At 40.1% G+C, this 15,154-nt stretch overlaps 2 protein-coding genes across 5 annotated transcripts in view; one reads left to right on the top strand and one right to left on the bottom strand.

Annotated features, from left to right (window-relative positions):
* Positions 1–840, bottom strand: part of PIGF (phosphatidylinositol glycan anchor biosynthesis class F) — a 35,268-nt gene extending 34,428 nt beyond the window's left edge. For 3 of the 4 annotated variants that reach the window (XM_028103914.2, XM_028103916.2, XM_028103917.2), the window contains exon 1: positions 480–825. Coding sequence is in view for 1 of the 4 variants with exons in the window: in XM_028103917.2 (XP_027959718.1) it covers positions 480–520 (41 nt within the window). In the remaining 3 variants the exon portion in view is untranslated. Of the gene's footprint in view, positions 1–479 lie in introns of all 4 variants that reach the window. The other variant, XM_028103913.2, reaches the window with a different exon arrangement.
* Positions 841–1,014: 174 nt separating this feature from the next.
* CRIPT (CXXC repeat containing interactor of PDZ3 domain) lies at positions 1,015–10,799 on the top strand. The gene is made up of 5 exons (XM_028104030.1): positions 1,015–1,114; positions 4,846–4,911; positions 5,659–5,713; positions 9,495–9,598; positions 9,914–10,799. Exons 1-5 carry the CDS (start codon positions 1,099–1,101, stop codon positions 9,976–9,978), a joined length of 306 nt encoding a protein of 101 aa, XP_027959831.1. The 5' UTR covers positions 1,015–1,098; the 3' UTR covers positions 9,979–10,799.
* The last annotated feature ends 4,355 nt before the right edge of the window (positions 10,800–15,154 follow it).

The following is a 15,154-nucleotide window of genomic DNA, read 5'->3' as shown; positions in this document are numbered from 1 at the left end:
AAAGCCACGTCAAAGCCTCGCCTCTTTGATATAAAAATACACATCAGGAGTTGAGAAAAGAACAAACTGCAAGAAGGGAGAAAAGAAAAGTTTCTCGCAGGTCCTATCCTCCGCGGACGGAGGGGAGGGGCGGGGCGGAGGATCCGGGATACACTGTCTCAACCGACACCTCTTCGGATTATTTTTCTGGGCCCCTCTCAGAATCCCAAGTGACATGACCAGATTTGGATCTAATACAGTGAGCAGTACCAAACTCAAATGCTTAATGAATGAATGAACGAACGAAGGAAAGAGGGTGGACCCTGGCGAGCACACAGTCGGGCGCCCCACCCGCTGCCACGGCCCTGGCGTCCGCCGTCTGACCTAAGCCCGGGTTCGCAGGCACTGAGGCTCGCACAGGAGCCTCCGCGCAAATCGCAGGACCTGTCTCGGCAGCCCCACCCCAAACTCGGTCGCTCGGGACTCTGCCCAAGCCTCACCCAGGGCGAGTGTGAGCAGCGGGGGACGCGCTGAGAGGCATAATCAAAGAGCACGGGCGCGGAGACCAGGAGAAACGGAGGGCCACACAGAAAGACTGCTCCGAAAGAGGGCCGGGTCCATCAGGGCAGCCCCTGGGTCACGCCGGAAGGGTGGCACTCGGACGGACGGCGGGCGCGGGCGGGCTCTGGGCACAGACGCTCTCGGTCATATGGGCAGTTGGTGGGGGGCTGCTTGCACTCCCGGGAGGCCCGCGTGCCGGGATGGTTCGGCTGGGCTTACCTAACTCTCCCGCCAGCGGAAGAGAAGCGGGGGTTACTACCTCCCACCATCAGGTACGATTCACCGCCTTGCCCATCGCGCAGGCGCAGGCCTGTGGGGCGGAGACCCAAGACCGCGCAGCCAATTGCAGAAGCGGAGGGGCGGGCAATGGGAGCAGCCCCGCCTTCCAGCTCGCGTTTAATTCCTCCCGCGGCTTCTCAGGTGTGGGATGGGCGGGGCGGAGGGCGGAAGGGCCGGAAGTGGGTTGTCGTAACCCGGAAGGGGAATCCTTTCCTGGCTGTTGTGTTGACATTTTGGAGCTGCTGCTGTTTCTGCGGCCAAGGGAACCGGAGGGGAAGGATGGTGTGCGAAAAATGTGAGTTAAGGGGCCACATCTTTGGGAGAAGGAGGCTAGGAGAAGCTAACTGGAGCTGTTCGGGTACTTTGCCTTTTCTTTTTCTTTCGGCCACAGGTCTCCGATGCCAGCCATTGTCCTTCTACCCCTTTGACCATTCCTTCCCTCCCCCAGGACCGTATAGTCGTTTTGCATTCAGAGTGGTCTCAGTTTTGCACTCATTTGTCTATTTCCTTTGCCTCCCCTATGCCCAACCCGAGATCTCATACAGCTCTTGACTGGCTCCTTCGCCTCACAGACCCTCAGGGTTGGAATGGATCTTAAAAGTAACTTATACAATATCTAGAGTTTCCAGATTTAGCAGACATTGAAAAAAAAAATGAACACTTTTTATTAGGAGAAGTAGGTCCCGTGCAATATTTGAGACTTGTCTTTGCTTGCTGCTCTTTACTACTGAAAGTGCACTGGACTTACTTTTAGGACGTGACAGTACTAAAACGCCATTCATTGTTTGAAATTTAAATTTAACCGGGCATCCTGTATTTTAACCAGCAGCCCTAAGTTAGCAGCCTATCCAATGGCTTAAATGCTCTTTGCATGAATACCTGTGGTATTGAGGCAGGGTTTAAAAAGTCTCACCACCTTCAGAGTCTGTATCGATGTCACTCACTTTTAGAAAAGTCCTTCCTCCCTATTGTTGCCATCAGTGATTCTAATATAAACTCTTGAGGTTTCTAGAAAGTAGGATTTTTTGATGTCACAGACTATTTGCTTTAAAACGGCTGTCATATCCCTAAGTCTCTTTTTCCTCAGGCTAGACATTTCTGGCTCTTCTGAGACAAGGTTTCAAGTCCTCTTATCTGGATTAACATTAACATAATCCATTTTGTTTATACCTCCCCCCACACACAGTAGATAAACTTTTGAACACAGGCACCCATGAGTTTGAATCACAGTTTTTACATTAGGTAAAAGAATAACTTATGGGCAAATTATCGAATATTTCTTGGCCCCAGTTTTCTCATCTGAAAAATGAGAAGAATACGTAACTTACGGGTTTTGTGAGAATTAGATAATGCAGGTAAAGCCTGATTTAAAAGTGCCTTAGTGTATACTCTAAAACTGGTTATTTCTATCATAACCCCCAATATGTGGCTCTCAGAATTGAACTCTGCCTCGTTTTATGAGGGGTAGAGTGGAACGAATATTTCCATTTTTCTATGCTTTATATCATCGTCTCACATTAAGCTTTTAAAAAATTATTGCAATGTAATTGACATGGGTACAAGTCACCCATTTAAAATGTACCATTCTGTTATTTTCAGTATATTCACAGGGTTGTGCAACCATCACCGCAATCAATTTTAGAACATTTTCATCACTCCAAAAAGCACATTAAGTTTTCTGACATTGATGTCCTTTAACTCTACTCCATCCAGTACTTAAGTTTTTTGGTTTTGCCTCTTTGAGTAAATATGACTTACATATATTTAGGTTATGCACCTTCCTTGATGTCTTCTCTCTTATGTAGTATAGTTCCTAAACATGTAAATTTAGCCTTCTATGTAATTTGTGTTAATTCTGTATATTTTAACTTTAGACGACTGGTATTCTGCCTGGTTTAACTTGTTTTGTGTGATGTTTTTTACACCGTAAGTGCTTTTTCTCAGGGAAATTGAGGATACTGGGCACATTGTGAGAGTTAACTTCCTAAGATACCTAAAAATTTTGAGACCCCAAGATCTAATGTGGTATTAAAATAAGTACACATAGTTGGTTCTGGGACGTGATATGTGTCCTAAAAGGTCATTTGCTTTTTACTTCTCTGCACTTCTGAAAGTCTGTGTATTATTTCTTTGCTCTAATACCTTTCTGCCTTCTATAGCATCTTATTCCTCAAATAAAAATAGACTCTTAATTCAAAGACCTTTCTTTCAGTCCTTTTCTACTCTGTGACTTTGAAACTTGGTCTCGATTCTCTTTGAATTTACTTCTCCCTGTGCTTCTTTACCATTATAGTCTCCAAGTTTTCTTATTCTCCTTCTCCCTTAAAGTAGATGTTTCCCAGTGATCTGTATCTGACCTTTCTTTTGACTGTTTTGGAATTCACTGCCAGTGAATGTCTAATCCACATCTCCAGCTGACTTCTCTCTAAACTAAGACCAATAGAAGAATTTTCTCCGGACAATACTGGGAACCTCCATCTGGTTGTTACATAGTAGTGTAGTACTTTCAAGACTGAATTTGTCATCCTACTTCACAAATCTGTACCTTCTCTTCCATCATTTAAAGGCATTGCAGTCCTCCCAGTCACCCATTCACAAAGCCCTAATCGTCTCTCATGCATTCCCCTATCCCTTTGTGATCCTGCATCCAAACACTTGCATGTCCTGCTGTTTTTACTTCCATTCAATAGCTCCTATTTTCCCTAGCCTCTCATTGACCCCTCAAATACCCTAGCTGAAGTCCCCATCACTCGAGTTAGACTAATGTGATCCCCTACCAGCCCCTTTCCCTTCAAACTGTGTTCTCCCTGCCTTTGGCTCTTCTCTCCCTAAACTGTCCTGCATGCGTGTGAAGGCTACTGGGGAAAACTGTACAAATGAACCAGTTGGTACCACTAAAAGTGTACAATTCCTAATCTGCAAGAGCTTTAATACTATTCATCAGTCTTTTTAACTTAATTTTAGTCAGTCCCCTTGCCCTTTGTCGCTAGTGACTATTCCAAGCTCTCTGGTCCCTTAAACGTCCACACCTTCACCTACCTCATCCTCTGTTGACAAATACCTCCTTAGAGGTATAAGAAAAGCAAGGTAATTACATGGGAACGTTCTCAACTTCTTTTATTTCTTTTGCCATACCCATAAACAGATCTGTATCCATGCTCATTTACTTCTTTCCCTTTTTTCAAGGAAAATTCTACTCATGTCCTTGTTGCCATCCCTCTCTACCTCTTTGTCTCTATATCCTTTGGAATCTTTATCAGCTCCCCTTCCATGTAAAAATGCTCAATTAGACCCTGACTCCACCTTTCATTCTTGCATCTTGTCACCTTTTCTTTTCATTCATGCAACAAGTATTACATTCCTACCAAGTGCTAGACAGTAGAACCAAAGGGTAAAGACTTTGTCTTATCATCCATCATCATTATGCCAGGACGTGGTTTAGAGTAATCACAACAGATATGTGCATTGAACCTAAATATAAGTGCATTCTATCGTTTCCTGGATTTAAAACCTTTAATAAATTCTCAATGTGCAAAAAATAATTTGAGGTTTCTATATTTAGAACCTGGCATTCAGGATGACCCTCCACAATGAGGGCCCAGCTTATCTTTCCAACTTTATTTTCACTTACTCTTACCCTCACTCTTTGGCCAAACCAATCTACTTTGTGTGTACCCTGAGCTTTCCATGCCTTTCTTCAGGATACAGCCTTTCTCTAGTTTGCCTTCATCATCTCTCCTCCTCTTTGTTTACAACCCCACTGCCAGATCCAGACCCTCTTCCTGCCTTCTCCACAGGCTTTCCTGGATTTCCCCAGCTAAGGTTGTTTCTTTCTCCGTGGAATTCCTCAGTTACCCATTATCCACAGTTAGTATCTTCAGTCTCATTTCACAGTCCCTACCCCGGCATGAAAAGGCTCCTACTGTAAGACAGTGGTTGATACCACTGAATTTTAAGCTCCATGTAGTGTATTTATTACATAGTTAAATCCAAATTCCCCTTACTTTTACTATCTTGTTACAACAGGTGAGAAGAAACTTGGTACTGTTATCACTCCAGACACATGGAAAGATGGTGCAAGGAATACCACAGGTATTTTTCCATTTGGAAAAGAGAAGTTGAATCCCATGCTTCCTGTGACGAATGTTTTAGCTTTACATCATTTGTAAAAAGAAATCTTTTGTGTATTTGTGTATTTCATCTCTTAACTATTAAAGAATTCCAGATCCCCCAACAATTTAATATCTTTTATTTAGTTCTCTGGGTTACATGTTAAGGGTTCCTCATCTGTCAGGCAAAAGATAGCAAAATCATTAAATGATTTTCAGCCAATGAGTAGATGATAGTAACTGATTTGATTCCGCTTTATTAAAGTCTGCATTTAATTCCCCCTCTCTTCACGTGATTTTTATATTCTTGAACAAATCATTTACACATTTACATTTTCACCTTCATATCATTATATACAGTTGAGGTGTTTCCAAAGGGAAGGAAAAGAAACACTTGTACTGTATTCAGGGTCTATGGCACCGAAGTAGTGGCTTTAAGATTTTACACTAGATAAATTAAGTGTAGACCCATCCCTAAAGTCCTCTTTTGAGTCTGAGAAATAAAATGATTATCCACAATTTTATTGCTTCATAATAAATCTTTCCTTTTTAAGTAGTGTCTTAAAAACCTGGGTATTAACTGGGGATTTTTGAAAATTTTGATCCAGACTCATCTACTGGTAGGAGGCCAAAGAATGAACTTTTTAACTAACTGTTAAATGTTAAATGTATATGTTATAGTGAAATGTGCAGAAATAACCTGCTAAAATACATGTATGTTTTGATTTAGAAAGTGGCGGAAGAAAGCTGAATGAAAATAAAGCTTTGACTTCAAAAAAAGCAAGGTAGGTAATAGGAGCAGCCACTCCTCAGGCATATAACTTTCCACTCTCTTTGGTCTTAGACATGCTGGAGTGAATTTGGTGTGCATCATTCTATCGTGAATAAAACAGAGTTCAGTAGTTCCTAGCATGCAAAGCTAAGCTGTCTGTTACAGCCTGCTGGTTTCACCCTACTCCTCCTCAGTGTATCAATATATGAAGATATTAGTGCTATTTTTTATATATATAATTTCACCAGAAAACATGACTATTATTTTCTCATTTTTTTTCTTTTGAAAACTATGATTTCTTATCCCTAAAACTACTTTGCAGTTTCACTCAGGTGCTTCAGTGTGCTGTGTTTTATAGAACTAGTTTTGGAATAATATTGCCTGGTTTGGGTTTACTCTAGGTTATTTTATCTGGTTCTTAATTCTCATACAAATCAGAGGTAATAGAAGGATGTGGACAGATCAGAAGCTCTGGAGTCAGCCCTAAATTTGAATTTGGACTCTGTTCCTGTCTAGCTCTGGGGCCTTCAGGAAATTAAGCCAGTTTTCTGAACTTTACTTTTTCATCTAAGAATGGAGATAAAAGTGTCTCCCACCCTAAAAATCACTTTTTTTTTTTGACACCACACTTTATTTCCAGTCTTAAAAATGCCATGAACCCTTCCAGCTGCCACCCCATTGCCTTGCTTCCCTTCACAGCAAAATTTTCCAAAAGCCTTATTCAGACGCTTTCTCAGTGTAAGTCCGATTCGCGACTTCAGCCCCACCAAACCCCTGCAGCTGCTCTCAGAGGGATCACACCTGATGGACTTCTCTGTTCTTACCTTACTTAACCTTTTAACAGCTCTCATTTTTGCAACCTTCTGTTCTCTTTCTTTTTTTAAAGTAAGCTCTACCCTCAATGTGGGGCCTGAGCCCACAGCCCTGAGATCCAGAGTCGCTTGCTTCACTGACTGAGCCAACCTGACTCCTTTGCAGCCTTCTGTTCTCTGGGCTGTTGGGTACCATACTCTTTTTTCCTCCCAACTCACCGTTCCTTCTCAGTCAAGGTGCCTCTGGACTCAATCCTAGACCTTTCCCTTTTTTTTCTATTTATAAATGTATAATCTCTCCTCAAGTGATTTTAGTTCAAAGGCTTTAAATTCAAACTGTATGGTTTTTGTTGTTGTTGTTGTTGTTGTTTTTTAAGATTTCATTTGACAGAGAGAGACACAGCGAGAGAGGGAACACAAGCAGGGGGAGTGGGAGAGGGAGAAGCAGGCTTCCCGCTGGGCAGGCAGCCCGATGCGGGGCTCGATCCCAGGACCCTGGGACCACGACCTGAGCCGAAGGCAGATGCTTAACCGACTGAGCCACCCAGGCGCCCCCAAACTGTATGTTAATGACTCCCAGATTTATATCCCCTGTCCTGACTTCTCTTTTGAGCTCCAAAGATGTACCCAGCTGCCTACTTGACTTACCATCTGGGCGTCTACCAGGCCACCTCTTGTTCCTGCAGTCTTCTGATCCGAGTCTCATCATCGCACCCCTCCAGTCCCGCCTTGCGCGCCTAAGAGCTAGAATTCCGCACTGATCCCTCCCTTTTCCTCACTCCCCTTTCATCAGCAAGTTCTTTAGCTCTGCCACCAACATATAACCTGAATCCACCTGCTTTTGTCCGTCTCACTGCTATTACCCTCTTCCAAACCACTGGTATTTCTTACTTAGATGCGATAATAACTCCATCTTTCTGCTTCCTCTCTAGTTCTTTATGGTTCAGTCTCATAGTAGCCCGAGTGGTCCTTTAAAGGGCACAGAAGTGCTTTTCTCAGAACCCTGCATTGCTTTTCTTTTCACGTAGAATATAATCTAACCTCCCCCCCACCTTCTTAACAAGTTTTTCCATGATCTGGCCCCTCCCACCTCTCTGACTCCCTGTTGCAGCAACTCCTGCATCAGATAGACCAAGCCCCGAAGAGGTTTGTGCTTACGGCTCCTTCCTCCTAGAGCTCGTTCCGCAGAGCTTACATAGCTGGCACCTTCTTGTTACTAGGATCTCAGTTGAAATGTCACTTCCTCAGAGTGGGTCCCTAACCAGCATTTGAATTAATAGCTTCCCTCCTTCCCCTCATGTCTGCCACAATATCCTGTTTGACTTTTCTCCTCAACGTCTATCACCGTCTGAAAAACATGTTTATTCCTTTACTTACTGTCTGCCCTTTACCTATTGTCTTACTAGAATGTCAGCTTGAGGACAGAGGCTTTGTCTGTCAAGTTTCATCTCTGGTATGTAAAACAGTGACAGGCACATAGTAGGTACTCACCAAGTATTTGCTGAATGAATAAACACATGTTTCATGGCATTATCCCAAGGATTAGAAATAATAATAATAATAATAATAAAGCTTTTACTACCTGTAGTGCCTGGCTACCATAAGTACATAATGGTACTTTTTAAATAATGGATATAAAACAGCATAAGAGACTTAATCTTCAGTGGACTGTCACACTAAGTGTTGCTCTGACTTATTGAAGTCTTCTAAGACCGTTCAGTTATTATTAACTAAGTTGTAATTTTTACAAATTGTACAGTTTTAGATACTGCCAGTTTCTTTATGCTCCCAACCTCACTCCAGTATCATTAATAAGTAGCTGTTACTTTGGATACTCCAAATGTCTCACATTGGAAAGTGTACTATTGTATTGCATTGAATCTAAGATACCAACACTTAGAAGATGTATCATTGCTTTAAGAAAGAAAAAGCTCTGCTAATTCATTGTAAGATTTCAGACATACTAAAATGTGCATCTTAGAATAAAATACGGTTTGAAGCAAAAGTAAGTATATGGATGCACACAAATCGAGCTTATTAAAAAGAGGAATAGCGTCTATCTTCCCTTGTGCAGAGTACAGTGACATTCTTTTGGGTTTGGAGAAATTAAACTTTGAAAATGAGCTATTGTATTACACTACCCCAGGAGAAGAAACTAGGTCTAGGACAGTGTTGGCATTCGGTATATGAGTATTGTTACGAAAGTTATGGCCAATTTTGGGAGAATTATTTTCTACTCCAGTCACTATAAAGTGGCACTTTTATGTAGTAGAAACTCTTTTATGCAAAGGGATTGGATCAATTAATGGAAAATGTCAGTTAAAGGAGGCGATTATTAAAACATACACATACTTTCTTAAAAGTCACAGCACATAACCGCACATGCATTCATCAGTCCTTTGGCACTGAGACAGGCTTTTTGAGTACGAGTCTACTGATAAGAGTTCTTCATCATTTTCCTCACATAAATCATAACCAGAATGCACATTTCCAGTATCTTTAAAGTGGAGCCAAAACTGATAGACTTGCAAAGTGGCAAGTCCTTCCACTTACGATCTTGCCACTATTTTGAAGCTGTCTCACCTAATTCAGTGGCAGTTCAGTGATTCTCACTGACCCAGCCATCCTAAAGCATTCTCATAGTTTTTAATAGAATTGGTCACTCTTTTTGTACCCACATTTCATCAGTTTCCATAATATTAAACTATATCACACACACAGATTGGCAAATACAACTTGTAGAAACAGGTTTGGGATTAAGGAACTGACTGTTCACCAGCATACAAGTCACATAGAAGGGGCAGGGGTGTGCAAGCGCGGGGAGAGGAGCCAGCTGCAAGCATGCCGTGCCTGTTAATTGGACAGTGTGACACAGAACAAAGAGCATGGATTGATCCCATTTGTTGCTAAAAGGAGGTCATTTAAGTGTTTCTATTCTATTATACATTTTTTTTCTTTTTAAAAAAAAAAACAAAACTCTAGATTCGATCCATATGGAAAGAATAAGTTCTCCACTTGCAGAATTTGTAAAAGTTCTGTGCACCAACCAGGTTCTCATTACTGCCAGGGCTGTGCCTACAAAAAGGGTAAGTTTCTTTCAGTACCGTTTTTCTATTCATATCTAGCCTACTCTTGGTACTGACTTAGATAACACAAGAAAGGAGTAGCCTTTCATAGATGCTGTTCATCAAGTGCTCTTTTTTCTAAAGCAAGATAAAACTTAGAACTTGTTTGTAGTTACAGGTCTGTGCTTTCTTTTTTTCTTCTCTCATGCTGTTAATTTATGTTTTAAGCCTCAGAAGTGACTTAAATAAAGCAAACTGTTGGTATTCGGTATTTGATTGGTATTATTAGTTGGTATTATGATTTGATTGCTTACATGTTTTGTTTGTTTGTTTTAGGCATCTGTGCAATGTGTGGAAAAAAGGTTTTGGATACCAAAAACTACAAGCAAACATCTGTGTAGATGTGTTGATGACATTTCTGGCTTTCTACGTGATTTTACTTTTTGCTTTGAATTTTCAAGCCATAACATAGGTGTTCAAGTTCCAAAATGACACGTTTTAAGACAATATTAAACCAAGAAAGTTGATTGGTATTCATTTTTTGCTCTTAAGAAGTTCTAAACAACATAACTAGTTTCCTGCCTTATTTCTTTTCCTCACAAGCATCTTATTGAACTAGAATAAGTGGCAAATTTAATGAAAAATATTTTCCCATTTCTGTAGATGTTTATCACTATTCATGTAATTCTTATCCTCACTTTCTATGTTATTGATATCGCAAAAGTGAGGAGATTATTGATTGATATTTTGCTCTGAACTTTGCATCAGACTTATAACTCTTCCTTCATTCCCTTGTTGGTGGCATAGTTTTTAGAATCAGCAGTCTCTTTATTAACTGTAGGTTCACAGGGCATTGAAATATCCAAGACCATTATAGCTGAATAGTTCCTTAGTCATTAGCCCAGACCCAAATCACAAGTTGTATTTATGATACTTTTTATTTGTTCTTGAAGCCAAAGTGCCAATACCTTTTGTATGAGAATGAGAACACAAGGGTCACCCCATGTGTGTCTAAATGAATACACTGAATTTCAAAAAATACATTTTATGCACATTACCTTGAATTCAAACTGTCATGAAAGCCAAGAAAACATGTCATCCATGGGAATGTGTAATGAATGAGTTACTACTCTTTAGGAAAGCTCCTGGAAGCAAAAACCAAGCTTTTTTTTTTTTTTTACCGCCCCTCCCCACCCACCAAAAATAAATAGAACAAAACCAACATTTTGACTCTTCTTTTATATATGACACAGACTGCTAAAAGACAACTTTGAGGTTCAAATAAAGATTTTTCTTATGCTGCCTTTAGAGGTTTAGGACTTCTGCTTTTGAATCTTACAGCCTACTATGGAAACCAAAAACGTATTTCCTATTGCAAGCGCAGTATGTATAAATACATATCACTATAAAATATGTAGGATAGGGGCGCCTGGGTGGCTCAGTCGGTTAAGCGGCTGCCTTCGGCTCAGGTCATGATCCCAGGGTCCTGGGATCGAGCCCCGCATCAGGCTTCCCCCGCTCAGCAGAGAGCCTGCTTCTCCCTCTCCCTCTGCCTGCCACTCTGCCTACTTGTGCTCTCTCTGTCTCTGTCAAATAAATAAATAAAATCTTTTAAAAAAAATGTAGGATAGATAACATGATGATACACATTGTATAGATACTACATTTCTATTTGTTTTAAAATTATTATGGAAAGTATGTAAAGTTTTAACTGTTTATCTGTAAGGTTTTTAAAATAGTATTTCTCTAGGATACATTGTTACTCTTACCCAGAAAGATCATAAGGATGATGCAAAATATAACAAAAATAGCTCTGAAAGCAGAGAGTATCTCCTCGCACTTTAATCGATTAAGGATTTTTCATTAAAATCAACACAAGGAACCCATAATAGGATCCAATTAGAGAGTGGCCCAGATCTGTTAAAAGTTGGGTTGGTTGACTTTAGGAAAGTACATTTCTCAGGTATCAGCTGGGATTTAGACTTCCACAACTCACATTTCATATTCATGCCTTGCATAACTTCCTTCCAGAAATGATCTACTGGCCAGACTCAAGTTCCTCCATGAAGATTTTCACTAGTATTATACTCAGGATAGACTCTAAGCATTATAAATCTTTATATTATTGAAATAATAATATGGCATAAATTGAATAAAAGTTGCAAATGAGAAGGAAAATCCCCAAATAAAACATGAACAGAAAATATTTTTTATTTATTTATTTTTTTTATTTTTTTTTTAAGATTTTATTTATTTATTTGAGAGAGAGAGAGAGAGCATGAGAGGGGGGAGGGTCAGAGGGAGAAGCAGACTCCCTGCCAAGCAGGGAGCCCGATGCGGGACTCGATCCCGGGACTCCAGGATCATGACCTGAGCCGAAGGCAGCCGCTTAACCAACTGAGCCACCCAGGCGCCCAACATAAAATATTTTTTAAAAGAAGGCATAAAAACAAACTATAAGGTATGCCTGGGTGGCTCAGTCGGTTAAGCATCCAACTCTTGGTTTTGGCTCAGGTCATGATCTCAGTCTCATGAGATAGAGCCCTGAGACTGCTCTGTGCTGGGGGTGGAGCCTGCTTAAGATTCTCCCTCTCCCTCTGCCCCTTCCCCATCTCTCTCTCTCTCTCTCTCTCTCTCTCTCTCTCTCTCTCTCTCCCCGCCTCTAAAAAAACAAAAAACAAAAAACTGTAACAGAATTAAGGCCAAATAGCTTTTATCAAAGTAAATATAAAAATGAAAACATTTTTTAAAATGTGATCGTATTTAAAATATACATATTAGAAACAAATACCAGTAGAACACCTTTAAGTACATTCATTCATAGACTATGCAACCATCAAAATGATGTAAGAATTACACATGTGCAGAAGCTTGTGTGCACATATAAGAAAAAACTTCTCCGTGGAATGGAACTGAAGGTTGAGAAAAGAAGACTTAACCATTTTGCCCTCATGCCAACCACCTAATATATTTTAGCTCCTATTTCCCTTACATGGGGGAGCAAGGGACTACTAATTATAGTGTCCTAGAAATATATGTATTTAATGCACATACATGTATATGTTCTGAGAATTTTAAGTAGAAGAAGCCTACATTGTTCTGCATTTTTACTTCTTTTTTAATGTTTCTCTGTTTGGTTTACCATCTTCTATCTCTTGTTATATATTTTTTCTTGACCCATCTGAGAGTAAATTGCAGACCTACCTTTTCACCTTTAATGTTACAGATGTTCTTCACAAAAACAAGCACACGAGGGCGCCTGGGTGGCTCAGTCGGTTAAGCGACTGCCTTCGGCTCAGGTCATGATCCTGGAGTCCCGGGATCTCAGGGAGAGATCAGCAGGGAGTCTGCTTCTCCCTCTGACCCAACCCCCTCTCATGCTCTCTCATTCTCTCTCTCAAATAAATAAATAAAATCTTTAAAAAAAAAAAAAGCACACGAGGTACAGTTCTCAAATTCAGGCATTTAACAGTGATAGAATTTTCATCTACAGCCCCTATTCCAATTCAGTAGTTCCACTGGTAATTTTTTTTTTCAGCTACAGAATCTAGTCCAGGATCATATGTTAGATTCTCATGATTCTGTCATCTAGAACGGTTCTTCAGCCTTTGTCTTTTGTAGTATTGATCTATTGAAGAATACAGGACAGGTAAAATAAAGATTTTCCTTCAGTTTGGGTATTTGTGTTGTTTCCTTGTGGTTAGATTTGGGTTATGCAGTATGAGCTAGAATGCTATGAGTGATCTTGGCCTCCCAGCATCACATCCAGACTCAGCAATATCCCTTTGCCCCATATTGATGTCCATTTTGATCAACTGAATAAGAAGTCATCCAATTTCTCCACTGTATAGTTACTAATTTTCCTTTTGCAATTAGTAGATAATTTGTGAGGAGAAACTTTTGAGACCCTGTTGATATTCTATTCCTCATAAACCTGCCCCTTACAGATTTAGCATCCTTTGATGATTCTTACCTGAAAACATTTTTTACTGTGATGTTTACAAAACTGTGATTTTCTAACTACATCATTCTCTCTGTATTAACTAATTGTCATCCGACAATAAGGGAGAGATTTCCCTTTATCAGCACAGATATCTGTGTAGAATAAATGCTTTTTTTCTGACCATTGGAGTGTTAGTTACAGATACGATGCCCTTCTACCACAAATACTTGTGTATTTCCTAAGAACCAGGATATTTTCCTACATAACCATAGCACAATTATCAAAAACAGAAAATTAACATTAATACAATACTATTACCTAATCTTTTCCATATTTCGCTAGTTGTCCCAGTAATGGCCTTTGTTAAAACAAAAAACAAGTCCGGGGTCCAAATCAGGATAACACAGTACATTTAGTTGCCATGTCTGTAGTCTCCCTCTAATCTAGAACAATTCTTCAATCTGTGTTTCACAAGTGTCAAGGTCATGAAACACATAGGTCAATTATTTTATAAATTCTCCCTTAATCTGAGTTATTTCTGATATTCCTTCACAATTAGATTGAGTTCACCCATTGTTGGCAGGAATATCATAGAAGTGATGCTATGTCTTTTTCAGCACATCTTACCATGGTGTCGGTTGTTCCATTACCAGGAGTTGATTTGGATCGCTGGTTTTAGGGGGTGTCTGCTAGATTTCTTCACTGTAAAGTTAATATTTTTTTTTCCATTAAGTTAAGCATTTTGTAAGGAGATACTTTGAGACTACATATTCTGTTTCTCAGCAAACTTTCACATACTAATTTTAGCGTCCAGTGATGTTTCTTGGATGAATTGTTACCCCTGAGAGTTGCCAAATGGCTTTCCAATTCTACCATTCCTTTTACATTTATTAGTTGGCATACTGCTGTAAGGAAAAGCTTTCATTTTCCAACTTAGCATGAATTCATGGATTGCTATTTTATTCAGTTCTGTTACTCTCACTTGTTTTGATGTAAAGTTATCCCACATTTGACCAGTGGGAGACCTTTCAAGGTGGCTCCTGGGTCTTTAAGACATGTTCTCATCCTTTTTTGAAGAATTCCTTACTTTCTAGCACAAGATGTTTCAAGTTTATCGTATATTTTTTCCTACCCAGCCCTGGGAGCAGCCATTTCTCCAACAATCCCTAGTTTCTCTTAATGGAGAATGGTGTTTGGGTGCTAAGGTCTGGGCTCTGCTGGGTTGCCATTGAGTCTAGGCCCCTTCAACAGAAAGAGCTAAGAAACACAGATACTAGAAACCACAAGTTTTACTGATACCTCCAACTCCAGTTCAGCCCCACTGGGTTCTTCCTTGTCTTCCCCCATTCCATACTTGTATCTTCTTCCTCAGTGAGAACCCTGGCTCCCAACATCATCCATAGAGTCACTCATTTGCAGAACTCTGAATTTTTTTATATGGGTCATGCATTTTGCAATTAAAACTAATTTTTTTAGGTAAGCCCACAGAAAAATTACACATGCGAATTTTTCATCAGTCTGGTATTATAGAAGGAAAAAGAAAGGTTGGAAACGTGCCTATGCCACCTCCCAAATAAATTTGGCAAATGAGCAAATGGTACTAAATAACTTTTTTCAATTCAGCTAATATTTAT

The sequence above is a fragment of the Eumetopias jubatus genome, unplaced genomic scaffold, assembly GCF_037043125.1.
Source record: "Eumetopias jubatus isolate StellerSeaLion01/CBP00866 unplaced genomic scaffold, mEumJub1_p1.0 scaffold_9, whole genome shotgun sequence".
Taxonomy (NCBI): Eukaryota; Metazoa; Chordata; class Mammalia; order Carnivora; family Otariidae; genus Eumetopias; species Eumetopias jubatus.
The sequence above is the reverse complement of the archived record's forward strand: the minus strand, read 5'-3'. Positions and strand labels throughout refer to the sequence as shown.